At 39.3% G+C, this 14,081-nt stretch overlaps 1 protein-coding gene across 1 annotated transcript in view; it reads left to right on the top strand.

The window, feature by feature from the left end:
- Positions 1-13,864, top strand: part of LOC127414284 (potassium voltage-gated channel subfamily H member 5-like) — a 66,758-nt gene extending 52,894 nt beyond the window's left edge. The window contains exon 11 of the mRNA XM_051652208.1: positions 11,194-13,864. Coding sequence (XP_051508168.1) covers positions 11,194-12,243 — 1,050 coding nt within the window. The 3' untranslated portion in view covers positions 12,244-13,864. The remainder of the gene's footprint in view (positions 1-11,193) is intronic.
- The last annotated feature ends 217 nt before the right edge of the window (positions 13,865-14,081 follow it).

Below are 14,081 nucleotides of genomic sequence, written 5' to 3'. Positions count from 1 at the left end.
GAGCACCAGTGGAGAGAGTCAGCAGCTTCAAGTTCCTGGGTGTCCACATCACTGAGAACTCACATGGTGAGGAAGTTTGGAATGAACCACCACATCCTCACACGGTTCTACACCTGCACTGTAGAGAACATCCTGACTGGCTGCATCTCCGCCTGGTATGGCAATAGCACCGCCCACAACCGCAAAGCCCTGCAAAGGGTGGTGCGAACTGCCAGACACATCATCGGAGGTGAGCTTCCCTCCCTCCAGGACATATACACCAGGCGGTGTGTGAAAAAAGCTCGGAGGATCATCAGAAACTCCAGCCACCCGAGCCATGGGCTGCTCTCACTGTTACCATCAGGCAGGTGGTATCGCAGCATCAGGACCCGCACCAGCCGACTTCATGACAGCTTCTTCCCTCAGGTAATCAGACTTTTGAACTCTTGATCTGTCACGATCAATATTCATCTGCACTGCACTTTATTAATCTTATCTCACACTGGACTGTCATAAATTATATTCTCTTAACCACACACTGGCAAATGACTATCAAGCGACAACCTGAATGTAAATACAGTACAATACAACCTACTGTACATTTTATATATACTATATATACTATTGTTTTTATTGTATAATGTGTATTCTATATTGTGTGTATTGTATAATGTACATTGTATGTTATTATTTGTATATTGGGTTGTGTAATTATGTGTATATTAGATTTTAAATTGTGTTGTGTACATTTTATGTTTATTGTAGACTGGTATATGTCTCATCACTGTCACAACTGCTATGTTGCTCTGAACTGCACCAAAGAATTTCACACACTATTGCACTTGCATATATGGTTGTGTGACAATAAAAGTGATTTGATTTGATTTGACTTGCAAGTTCCCAGACATGCTCAATGGGATTGAGATCCGGGCTCTTCGCTGGCCATGGCAGAACACTGACATTACTGTCTTGCAGGAAATCATGCACAGAACGAGCAGTATGGCTGGTGGCATTGTCATGCTGGAGGGTCATGTCAGGATGAGCCTGCAGGAAGGGAACCACATGAGGGAGGAGGATGTCTTCCCTGTAACGCAGTGTTGAGATTGCCTGCAATGACAAGAAGTTCAGTCCAATGATGCTGTGACACACCGCCCCAGACCTCCAACTCCAAATTGATCCCACTCCAGCGTGCAGGCCTCGGTGTAACGTTCATTCCTTCAACAAAAAATGCGAATCTGACCATCACCCCTGGTGAGACAAAACCGCAACTCGTCAGTGAAGAGCACTTTTTGCCAGTCCTGTCTGGTCCAGCGAAGTTGGGTTTGTGCCCATAGGCGATGTTGTTGCCGGTGATGTCTGGTAAGGACCTGCCTTACAGCAGGCCTACAAGCCCTCAGTCCAGCCTCTCTCAGCCTATTACGAACAGTCTGAACACTGATGGAGGGACTGTGCATTCTTGGTGTAACTCGGGCAGTTGTCATTACCATCCTGTACCTGTCCCGCAGGTGTGATATTCGGATGTACCGATCCTGTGCAGGTGTTGTTATATGTGGTCTGCCACTGCGAGGACGATCAGCTGTCCTTCCTGTCTCCCTTTAGCGCTGTCTTAGGCATCTCACAGTACGAACATTGCAATTTATTGCCCTGGCCACATCTGCAGTCCTCATGCCTCCATGCAGCATGCCTAAGGCACATTCATGCAGATGAGCAGGGACCATGGGTATCTTTCTTTTAGTGTTTTTCAGAGTCAGTAGAAAGGTGTATATATATATATATATATATATATATATATATATGTGGTAATCGACAGCATGCCACACAAGATGCTGTTCATACATCTCAACTTTGAACACTGAACCTGAAACATTCCTTTCAGTGTTCAGACTTTTGTCTGTATGTCCAAATGAATCTATATGTACTGGTTTTCATGTATTTTTCAGCCTGGTACTGTTTCATATGGTGAATGTTTATACAATATGCCTTCTGGCAATGCTAATTTCCCTGCTATTATTACCATATGCATCCCACACATCTGAATATGCATATTAAAAATTAGCATAGTGTTCTCTCCGCAAGAGGGTTCGCGATTAGCGTCATAATACACTTTATCTCATCTCTTGAGGAAGATAACTTTGTAATCTCACTGGCAGGTACCCTTTTTTGTAGCACATAATGTTATTTTTGTATTGTTAACAGAATGTGCAGTTAATCTTTTCCGCATTGGTTGCATTTTGTTTTGGGTCACAGTGTTGACTGAGTTCATGTTTTTTCACGTTTCATGTTTGTGTGTGTAGTGCCTCTCTCCCCTAATCACTCACATGCTCTTGATTCTTTAATTGCTCGGTTTATATCCACTTACAACATCATGAAAGAGATTCTGACTTAATTTTAACCTTTCTCTAAATACCCTTGTTACAGTAAAGGGAGTGATAGAGTATGGTGGAAAATAAGAGAGAGAGGAAGAAAGAGAAAACACGGAGGGAGGGGAGTAGACAGTTTGACATCATGTCTGTAAAGCTGTATCTGAAATGCGCTTTTGTCTCTTAAGCCTAATTTGTACAATTGAAAAAGGCTAACTTTTTTCTCCTAAACAAACTGAAACCCTAGGAGAACTAAGCATATATTTATACTATGCACTGTGACGTTTTAAATTTAGTTAGTTGAGAAAAGTAAAAAAGAATGTGATGTCCGAGTCATGTGACGCTATGCGAGTGGAAGCACTTTGCTACAGTTATCTTTTCAATCAATATTACTCTGTGAGATCTGATTTAGTTTTGATTGTTAAACTGCGTTGAGAGTGTAGGATGCCAAAGAATTCGAAATCGTCGGCCTGTGGGGACATTAAAATGCATTTATGGTCGCACGCGCCTGACGCCTCTCAAGAGCAAGATGGTGGGGGTCCAGTTAGGAATGACAGCGCACCTCAGGATGTAGGACAGGATATTGCTAACATTTATGCAGCGCTAACGAAAATCTCGACCGACATGGAGGGCCTTGCAGAAATATGTCCAGCAATCACATCTATGGAGGCGAAACTTTCCACCCTGATCACAAGAGTGGACACGGCTGAAAAGCAAATCAAGTCTCTGGAAGCAGACGGAAAAGAGCTGCAGACTAACCCGCCGGCCACCAAAACTGATATGGATCAGGTGTGGGATAAATTAGAGGATATGGAAAATCTAAGCAGATGTTATAATGTTCATTTCGTTGGAATTCCAGAGGGAAAGGAAGGTCAAAATATGGTCAAGCTCCTGGACGGGCTTATTCGAATTTGTTCGACACAGCGGGCCGTCATCTGGAAATAGAGTGTGCGCACAGAGCTCTCGTTGTCTTCCCAGAGCTGGTGACAGACCCTGATCCATACTGGCAAGATTCCTGCGGTCGGCAGACAGAGACTTTGTTTTACATGCAGCGAGGAATAAAGGCAAGTTTTGCTGGGATGATTACAACATTATGGTTTTTCCAGACTTTGCTAGTGCTACACAAGGGAAACAGGAGAGAGTCAAAGAGTTTAAGAAGTTACTTCATGCACAGGATGTGAGCTTCGCATAGCTTTTCCTGGCTAAGCTGAGAATTGATGCCAAGGATGGTCGTAAGACATTCACATGCCCACGAGAAGCTATGGCCTTCATTAAATCAATGTAGTGAGTTGGTGGCTTTGCCCGCACTGGATCAGCGTTATGGACTACACTTCCTGCATATTGCTGATGTGGTCTGAGAGGGTTTGTTGTTCAGTTGATTGTCCACTGTCTCTCTACTCATTTTATTTTTTTTATTTTACTTTATTCACTTATTGTTGAGTTTATTTGTTTATTTTGTGGGTTCGATGTTGTTAGTTATTGGGGCCTATTTCATTGAAAACTCTTAGGTGCAGTTCAGTTGTACAGTTTATGCTACCTTGTAGCAATGGTGTTGCGGAAAATCCCTTGTGCGTGCATGGACTGTTGGATTTCCGGGGGATGGATACCTTTTTTCTGTTCTGTGGGTTCTTATGGATTTTATGGTTACATCAATGTTGAATTGTGGTCTATATAATTTAGCCTTGGGTAAACAATTTTTCTTTGCATGTCAATATGTCACACTTTAATATAGGTTAAATGTTTCTCTCCACATGGAATGTTAATGGGCTTGGGCTCCCTATAAAAAGAAGGAAGGTTGTATCTTAAGCATAACATTTTTTATATAGTTTTCCTTCAAGAAACACTTCTTCACAGGAAGCTGAAAAACTTGGTAGAGCATGGGGTGGGTATGTGTTTTGCAGTGCTGGTTCGAGTAAGAGCAGGGGAGTCATCACATTGAAAAGTAAGCATTTACCATTTAAATGTCTCAAACAGATCAAAGATAATTTAGGAAGAGTCATTATTGTTTTGGCTGATATACATGGGCAAAATCTTATTTTGGCTAATATTTATGTGCTCAACGCTGATGATCAGAACTTTTTTATAGATCTCGAAGGGATGAAACAAGCAGCTGGGATCCTCCATGATATGGTTTTGGTTGGAGACTTCAGTCTTTTAATGGATCCGGTCCTTGATCATAGTGATGCAAAAGTGTGTAGACCCTTTAGAGCAACATTGACACTACAGAGGATGTGTAAAAATCTTTTACATTTGGAAACTTCTGAATCCATCTGGGAGGGACTAGGCTACACCTTTTTTCATCAGTTCATAAGATTTACTCTATACTAGATTTTTTAAAATATCTAAGTCACTTATTCCATTTACCACTGATTGTTCAATTGAGAACATTTTAGTTTCAGATCATGCTTTGGTGTGTTAAGAGATGTTCATATAGAGAAAAGAAAATCATATTGATGGCACTTTGATACATCCCACTTACAGAACCCAGCATTTCAACAAATGTTAAAGACAGAAATTAATATTTATGCAGAAACCAATTGGTCCTCAGTGTCCTCTGTGGGCGAGGCATGGGAGGCACCTAAGGCAGTTTTTGGGGGCGGATCATACAATATGCCTCATTCATAAAAAAGATCAAAGCACAGGAATTCCTGGAATTGGAAAAGAGTATTAAAAGTGCTGAAACAGAGCTGAAACACTGAATGTCATCCAGTTGTCTTAGAGAGCTGACTCAGCTAAAATATAGGTACAATACTATTTTGTCACAGAAGGTAGAGTTTTGGTTATTCAGGGCAAGACAGACATACTTTGAGTTGGGAGACAAGGCAGAGAAACTTCCTGCCAGATACATAAAACAAAGAGAGTTTTTTTTTCCACCATTCCTTCAGTGAAGTCTTCTGTAGGCGCAAAATATTTGCCTCTGCCACAAAGATTAATAAGGCCTTTAAAGAATTCTGTTTCGATCTTTATAATTCCACGTCTTTGTCTACTGATAAGGATATTAACAACTTCGTAGAGCCATTAGAACTTCCTAAATTGACGATTGATCAAATGGACTTTCTTGACTCAGATATTACTTTGGAGGAGCTTGTTGAGGTAATTAAAGCCTTGCCAACAGGTAAAGCACCGGGGCCAGGTGGTTTTGCCACAGAATTTTTTTGATCTTATGTCACAGAACTGGCTCCACTTATGTTAGAAGTTTACACAGAGTCATTAAAGAAAGGTGAACTACCACCAACCATGACGCAAGCCCTGATCAGTCTCATTCTTAAAAAACATAAAGACCCAAATTAATTTAAAAGTTATCATCCAATTTCGCTGATCCAGTTAGATGTAAAAAATATTGTCTAAAATTATGGCTAATCAATTAAGCAGAGTAATTACATCTCTTATACATATAGATCAAGTGATGTTTATACATGGTCGTAGTTCCTCTGATAATATTAGACGTTTTATAAATATTATGTAGTCAGTGGTGAATGACAGACCCTGATTGATGCTGAGAAGGCATTTAATGGGGTGAATGGGACTATAGTTTTAAGATTTTGGAAATTTACGGGTTTGGGAACACTTAATGGGTGGATTAAGTTAGTCTATAAACATCTGTCAGCTGCAGTGCAAACTAATGGATTAATTTCAGATTACTTTTGTCTTGGTTGGGGAATCTGGCAAGGCAGTCCTCTCTCCCCTTTGCTGTTCTGTCTTGCCCTGGTACCATTAGCAGCCGCAATAAGAAAACAGGATTATTTCCCTGGTATTGTAGCACGAGGTGTGGTGCATAAACTTTATGCAAATTATATATTATTATTTGTCTCCGATCCTATAAGATCTATGCCTAGCCTCCATAGAATTATTCATTCTTTCTCCAAATTTTCATGATACATGGTTAATTGGTAAATCAATTAAAACTGTAAATCGGAAGCTCTTGCTCTGACAGCATATTGCCCTACCACAGCTTTCCAACTTTGTGTCTTTTAATGGCCCAAGCAAGGCGTTAGGTATTTAGGCATTTTATTTCCTGAAAATTTGAGAAATTTATTTAGAGCCAATTTTGACCCATTAATGAAAATGTAGTGTGTGATGTTGATAGGTGGGCTTCACTACATTTGTCTATGGCTAGGAAGGTGAATGTTATAAAAATGAATTGTATCCCCAAATTCAGTTATTTACTGCAGTCTCTCTTATTTCCTCTTTTTTATTTTAAACAATTTGATAGAATATCTACGTTTTTTATTTGGAATGGTAAACGACCTCGGTTACATTTCAGGAGGTTATATAGGCCAGTTGACATAGGAGGTTTAGGCCTCCCCAAAATTAGACATTTGTCCCATTGGTCTCTTCACCTGAGAGAGCCCCTCCCTGGTACAACATTGAACAAGTGGTCCTTGCACCAATTTCACCATTGCAAAGTCTTTCTATTAAATTGCCTAGAGAAGCAAAAATGCATCCCATTATTTCACACTTACATTCAGTATGGGCAAAGGTTTCCTGTATGTTCAGTTTTGATACTTACCTAAATGTTTCCTCAAGTATATGGCTTAACCCCAAATTATGTATTAACAAGTCCCTCTTTTGCTGGAAAGAATGGTTGGAGAGGGGTGTTGCTACACTTGGTGACCTTTATGAAGATGGAGCAGATACTCTTTGTATGGTGCTCACAGCCTTTGGAAAGGGGCATGAAGCATCAGTGTATTATTCCTCGTTGATTCAGAGTCTTGGCGATGTGGCCTTAACAGCTCTTAATAGGTTATGGGAAAGAGATTTGAACTTGGTATTGGAGGATGGGGAGTGGGAAAGTATTTTAAAAAATGTTAAAACTGTGTCTAGGGATATGCCTTATTCAGTTTAAGATTTTGTATAGTTTATACTGGACTCCCTCTAGATTGTTTAGGCTTGATTTAAAAGACACCTACCTGCTGACGATGTCAGTTAGAGACATAGCCCATGCTCTGTGGTTCTGCGCTAAGATTCAATAATTATGGTTAAGAGTCCAGAACTGTATCTGTGAGGTTTTAGATACTCAAATTTTATTCTGCCCCAGACTATGTGTATTGGGTGATGTGGCGGTTATTAAAGTAGGTGACAGATATACAAAAAGCTGGGTCCAAACTATAATGCCTAATGATTGGCAGACAAATAATTCTTAGAGGATGGAAGTCAATTGGCGCTCCTTCATTTCAATAATGGATCACCGAATTGGGCAGGGTGGCAGCATTCAAAAGGATGTCATATAAACAGCTTGGCAGATTAGATGCATATGGTAAGAAATGGGACAAATACATTACCTTTCTGGAAGGCTCTCGGTGAGGACCATGTGGTCTCTTCGTGTTTAAATGTGTATACTCAGGCTTGGACCACGGGAATGTTTGTTGGGGGTTGGGGACTTGGAGGGTGATAGGGAACTAATGGGGATTAAAGGGTATAATGGTTGACTCTGTGCATGTGTGTGTTTTGCTTTGTTATGTATTGTGTTTAAGAAAAAACAAAATACAGCACAATTGAACATCACATTCTCTGAGAAAAAAAGACTGTGATGTTCAAACAGTTAGTTTTAACTTGGGCTGTCGATTTAACGTGTTAATTCAGTGCGATTAATTTGAACAAATCATCAACGGTGTTCGAGCTGAGCTCTCATATGCCAAGAATTTCATGAATTAAATAAAGCCAAACAAACACCTTCATCAGTGCATTTAATCCTAATTTATTAGGATTATACGTACAGTATAAATTAGCCTTTAGACGGAACTCATTTTAGACAGAACATGCAAGCCTAGGCTTTAATGAAATTCACATTTAATCTGTTCCTCGTGGCATTTTATTTGCAAAGGGGTACAGGCAATAACTGGCTTGAAGGGGGTCAGAAGGAACAGGTTCTAATGAGCTTTTATCAGCCGATGTTATTAGAAAACAACTCAAATGCCGGCAGGTTCCCTCCCTGATTGGAACTCATTAAATAATTTCAGTTTGTTTTGTGTGAATAACTCTACATATAAAAAGCTGTAGCAAGAAGGTAACTGTGTGTGTTTGTGCATGATTTCGACCAAAGCCTCACTGGGATAGAAAATATCGTAATAAAAGTCTTTCTCTCATCCTAGTTTAAGGGAATATTCTGTGATCAATACAAGTTAAGATCATTCAACAGCATTTGTGTCCTATTGTTCCGTTACCAGAAAAAAATTATTTCGACTTGCCTTCCTTTTCTTTAAAAAAGCAAAAATTGGGGCCTGGGTAGCTCAGCAAGTAAAGACACTGACTACCACACCTGGAGTCGCAATCAGGCTTCCTAAGCAACCAATTGGCCCGGCTGCTAGAGTAGGTAGAGTCACGTTAGGTTAACCTCCTCATGGTAGCAATAATGTGGTTCTTGCTCTCGGTGGTGTGCGTGGTGAGTTGTGCGTGGATGCCGTAGAGAATAGCGTGAGCCTCCACACGTGCTGGGTCCCCGTGGTAACGCGCTCAACAAGCCACGTGATAAGATGCGCAGATTGATGGTCTCAGACACAGAGACAACTGAGATTTGTCCTCCGCCATCCAGATTGAGGCGAGTCACTACGCCACCACGAGGACCTAGAGCGAATTGGGCATGCCAAATTGGGGAGAAAAGGGGAGAAAATAAAAATAAAAAAAATCATTAAAAAAGCAAAAATCGAGGTTTCAGTGAGGCACTTCCAATGGAAGTAAATGGAGCCAATTTCTGAAGGGTTTAAAGGCAAAAATGTGAAGCTTTTAATTATATAAAGCACTTACATTAATTCTTCTATTAAAATGTATGTATTATTTCAGCTGTGAAGTTATTTATTTTGTCATTTTTGGTGGTTTAGAGTTTACGGCATTGGGTCGTCATGGCAACGAAGTTGTAAAATTGGTTAACTTTATACAGAACAGGTTAGGAAGTGAATTTGCCACTCTAAAATCATGTTAACATGCATACTGTTTACGTCTTTTGGCTATGCTTTTGAAACAGTGAGTATTTTAGGGACTTCTGTTCTAGATGAAGATCTGGTTATGCATTAGCGACATAACTCCTGTGGATATATGTAAACAGTACCTTTTATGTTTTTAAGCAGGTTGATATTCCTGATGATTAATTATTGGGTCTGTGGTCCTATCAAAGCATTGCTGTTTGAGCATCCCGATCAGCCTGTCATAGCACTATTTGCTCAACCAATGGTTGAGTTTGGGGACGGGACTATCTGTTTGTCCAACCATTTGAAGTAGGGCGGTAGTGTTCCCGAAACCTGTCTGAAAACTGAAAATAGTTTATAAATGTAAAAATGTTAAAGTCTGTTTACTCAGTTTCCTTTGAACAATATACAGAACAGAAACCAGTTTGTAAATTTATTGGAAGCTTTTGTTTTGACCTGTTTTTATCTCTAGTCTTATTTTTTCTTATCTATTGCAGTATCTTCGGTGTAAGACACGTAAGTAGATGAATGTAATCAGCTTGACTAAACATATCAAGTACCACAATTTAGTTTCAATATTGAAATTACATAAATCAGTGATGATTTTTGAGGTGTAGGAAAAGAGATAAGATGGGGTCTAAGAGAGACAGAAAAAAAGACAAGAAGTGGGGGAAGAAGAGAACAACCTATGTATAATTTAAGATCATAACTTCTAATGCAGGCATTCTGTGAGCAGTCCGTGGCAAAACACAAAGTGGAAGCTTTAGTGTGACTGCAGTAGTGGAAGATGAAACGTATATTTTAAATCTTATTTTTCTATCCACACAGCACATATTATTGATAATTGTCTTTTGCTTAAATTCCTATTATTAAATGTTAAATGTCAAGTCATTTTTATTAGTATAGCGCTTTTCACAGCACACATCTTTTCAAAGCAGCTTTTTTTTAGTCTTAGAACCATCATTGTGTTGTTTGATTAAATATGATTGTAATTTGTTAATAAAAATAAATAATTTAATAATAATTGTATTGAGTAACCCAGTGAGCAAGCTGAAGGCGACTGTGGCAAGGAACACAAAACTCCATAAGTTGTTGGTTGCTGGAGAAACATAACCTTGGGAGAAACCAGGCTCACTGTGGGGGCCAGTTCCCCTCTGGCTAACATCATGAATATAATGCAAAAATTAGTTATTTATGTGCAGTGCAATTCATGGTTTAAAATTAGTAACCAAGGATGGGTTTAGGGCAGGTGTTTAAACAAAGATTTTGTATGAACTGTAAGATTAATGACTAATGTCTCTGAAGTTCATCCTGGATTACCTGCATAAATTCACATATATGCATTGTCCTTTTTTAATGTTGCATTTGTATAGTGGAGGAGTTCTTCTTTCTTTTTTTGTTTTTGTTTTGATAGATTTTACTATTTGATGTTGAATACTCAAACTCTACATTTTAACTGTGTAAAAATATTTGGTTTATTACCACTTGTAATTAATTCACTTGGAACTTTTGTTCCTGAAGCTCAGTTGGTAAAGCATGGTGCCAAAAAACTTTGATTGATTAAAATTCCCTGAGAACACACATACTGATGAACTATACCTTGAATGCACTGTAATTGTCTGCCAAATGCATAAATGTAATATAAAATAAATTCCTAAGGGTTTGAGGTGGGAGAGAGAACAATATACCATGAAATCTTTGGCAAGAATGGCAACAGCACTGTTAATAACTCTGTGCATAAAAATAATAAATTTTGAAAGAAAGAAATATGACAGACATTTGATTTGCAAAGACTCTTCTAATTCTTATATACATGAAATTGGGGTCAGAGTACAGCAATATATTATGTACTGTCAAGTTAATATTTTGTTTTGATGATTCCAAAATTCATTCCTAGTCATGTAGATGCCACTTTCCATCTAATTCATTCTATTGCCTGTCTCCATATCCAGTTTATATTCCGTAAAATCAGTGATGTGAAGAAGGAGGAGGAAGAGAGGCAGCGCTCCAAGAACGAGGTTCCCCTCACCATTCCTGTGGACCACCCTGTCCGAAAACTTTTCCAGAAGTTTAAACAACAGAAAGAGCTCCGTAACCAGGGGGCTTCAGCCCAGCTCGACCTGGAGAACAATCAGCAGCATTTGCATACTCAGTCGCATGTACATGGCGGTCAGAAGTCCATATGTTCAACGCTGCAGAAACCTCACGGTTCCCTCATGCAGAACTCTCCGCATGCTGTTCAGAACGGGTCCACCAGCAGTGTGGTCACCATCTCCCAGATCACACCCATCCAGAACTGTCTGGCTTACCCTAAACCGGGTGACCCCATCAAGCAGAACAATCGTGACATCATGGAACTCAAACCTGCTTGTGGTGATCAAGCTGCAAATCAGTTTAAAGTCAATAACACAATGAGGACCAAACCGGCAGGAACCACTTGTCGTTGGATGAGACTAAAAAACAACATGGGTGCCCTGAGTTCTCCTCCAGAGGAGGAGAGGAAGGAGGGATTAAACAACGCTGCCAAAGCCGTGTCTGTGGAGCGTCTTTCTCCACACATCAAAGTCCATATAGAAAGTGTTGAGGAGGTTGAGGGATCCCGAAAGAATTCTCTTCGCAAAACAGACTCTTGGGATAGTGGCTTGACTTATAGCGACCAGAGACTAGATCGGGTTTCGGAACCACAGAGCCCCGTACCTGGAAGTGGTGGAGGAGAAGGGCCAGCCTGTGATTTCTTCCCCAGTAGCGACATCTCATTCCAGGCCTCACTGCAGGAGGCAAGGCTGGATCTACGGGCAGAGATCCAGGCTCTAAACGGGAGGATGGCAACTTTAGAAGAACGGGTTGGAGAGATCCTCAGGCTGCTGGTAGAGAGATCAAAGGCCCCATCTAGCCAAGACCCCACCCCAAAAAAACACAGATCCAAACTCAAAGCACAGGACAGCCTCCCAGGGTCAACACTCAGTACACCGGTCTCTGAAAAGGATGAGGGTTCACCATAGGAGAGAGAAAGACTGAATTGTAAGCACTCAGGATGAAGCATTTGTAGCATCACTGGGTTGTTTTTGGAGTGTCCAAATTTGGAGCATCCATTGAGCGCCTAAACCCACAGTTGAAGCTTATAGTGGAACCTCAACATGGGAGCTTGTATTGGTTTCTGGGGCTAAATAGCTCCAGGTTTGGAGGCTAAAGCTTACAACTGAACATCTCTAACTGGAATTGGTTTCTGGGGCTAAATAGGTGCCAAGAACTTTGAAGCTCTCAGAGTACAGTGGCATCTGCTGCTACATACAAATTATGAGCAGTTTTTAGTTTTAGTGCTACCGTGTCGAAATCGGCACATTTCAACCTTTTGCACACATACAGGAACTATGGACATTTTCAAAAAATTATATGTTTCCTTTTTCAATGTTCTGCATGTCCAGCTGGGTTCTGGCTTGCCAAAAAATGTGAAATCCAGATGATGTCTGTAATATTGACTTGATATTTAAATGCTTGTATATTATGCAGTTCACTGCATGCAGATCTATTTATTCTCACAGAATGTTTTTTATTGTTAATGTGTAAATGAAAGAGATTGTTGATTGTCTTGATAATGGAAATTTTCACATTAATTTACATTCAGGTTTTTGACCAAATGTAGCATGACAAATCACTGAGAAAGAATGTGTTGTGATAATTACGTATGCATGATTGACATCACAATACTCAAGAACTTGCCTTAATGGACCTAAACTTTGCTCTTAATATAAAACCAAAAGAGAGAAAACAGAAAACACCAGCACTGATCAGCAGTGTGATATTATTTAAAGATAAAAGACAGGGATTTATTTAATTATTCTTTTAGCCAGTCCTGCAAACAGCATTTTACAGAGGTAACACCACAAATCTTTTTTAGTTTTTAATAGTTTCTTACATATTGTATAGAAGATTTATAGACTAACAGACAGAAACCAACCAATGGAAATTTTATAAGAAAATCATAAAATATTGTCTCTGTTCATTATTAATTTTAACTTGATTTACCACTGTACTTATGGACTCCACACACATCAGACCATAAAGACCATAGCATGTCCTTAATCTTGATGTACATTTACATGTACATCACAGAACAAACTACAAAGTCATAAAGCAAACTGAAATTAGCGAATATAAGTTTTTTTTAAGCTTTTATAATTGGTATTAATTTCCTCTTCTTAATTTTAATATAATTCACATTGACATCAAATACCTTTATTTCCACATACATAGTGTTTACTACTGTAATTTTGTAATTTTTGAGTAAAGGAATATAGATAACCTCATTCTGTTTGTTTGTGTCTGTCGGTCTGTTTTTATGTCAGTCTGACTGAGAGCAGTTTGCATTTTTTGCTTTCTGTGTTAATTTTAGAAGTTTCCATTTGTTAGATTTTGGAGGACAAAATCATAATTTAATTTCCCACATTTCTCTTCCACTTATTACTGTATTTTGGGGTTTATTTTACTTTATTATGTGACCAGTAGCAGATTTTGGGCCTAAAATGCAGCTTCACCACTGTATATCTCTCTCTGTGGTTTTGAATGACTGTATTAAATGCTAAATTAATGAATAATGGTAAATCAATCAGTCAATAAATTTTTTTGCACAAGAATTAACCACTTTTCTTCAACATTATGCAACAATTGTGTAGACAAACTGAGATTTTGTAGCTTTTGTTTGTCTCTAAAAACAAAGATCTGAGGACTAGAATGCTTTCAGATGTCCTCACAAATCAAAAAACACCTGGCCCACCCCACTTTATGTCTCTTCAGCAGAACCAGCCCACTCTCATGATCAGGGCCTGATCAGATTGACCTA

This window comes from Myxocyprinus asiaticus, chromosome 23 (genome assembly GCF_019703515.2).
Source record: "Myxocyprinus asiaticus isolate MX2 ecotype Aquarium Trade chromosome 23, UBuf_Myxa_2, whole genome shotgun sequence".
NCBI lineage: Eukaryota > Metazoa > Chordata > Actinopteri > Cypriniformes > Catostomidae > Myxocyprinus > Myxocyprinus asiaticus.
The sequence above is the reverse complement of the archived record's forward strand: the minus strand, read 5'-3'. Positions and strand labels throughout refer to the sequence as shown.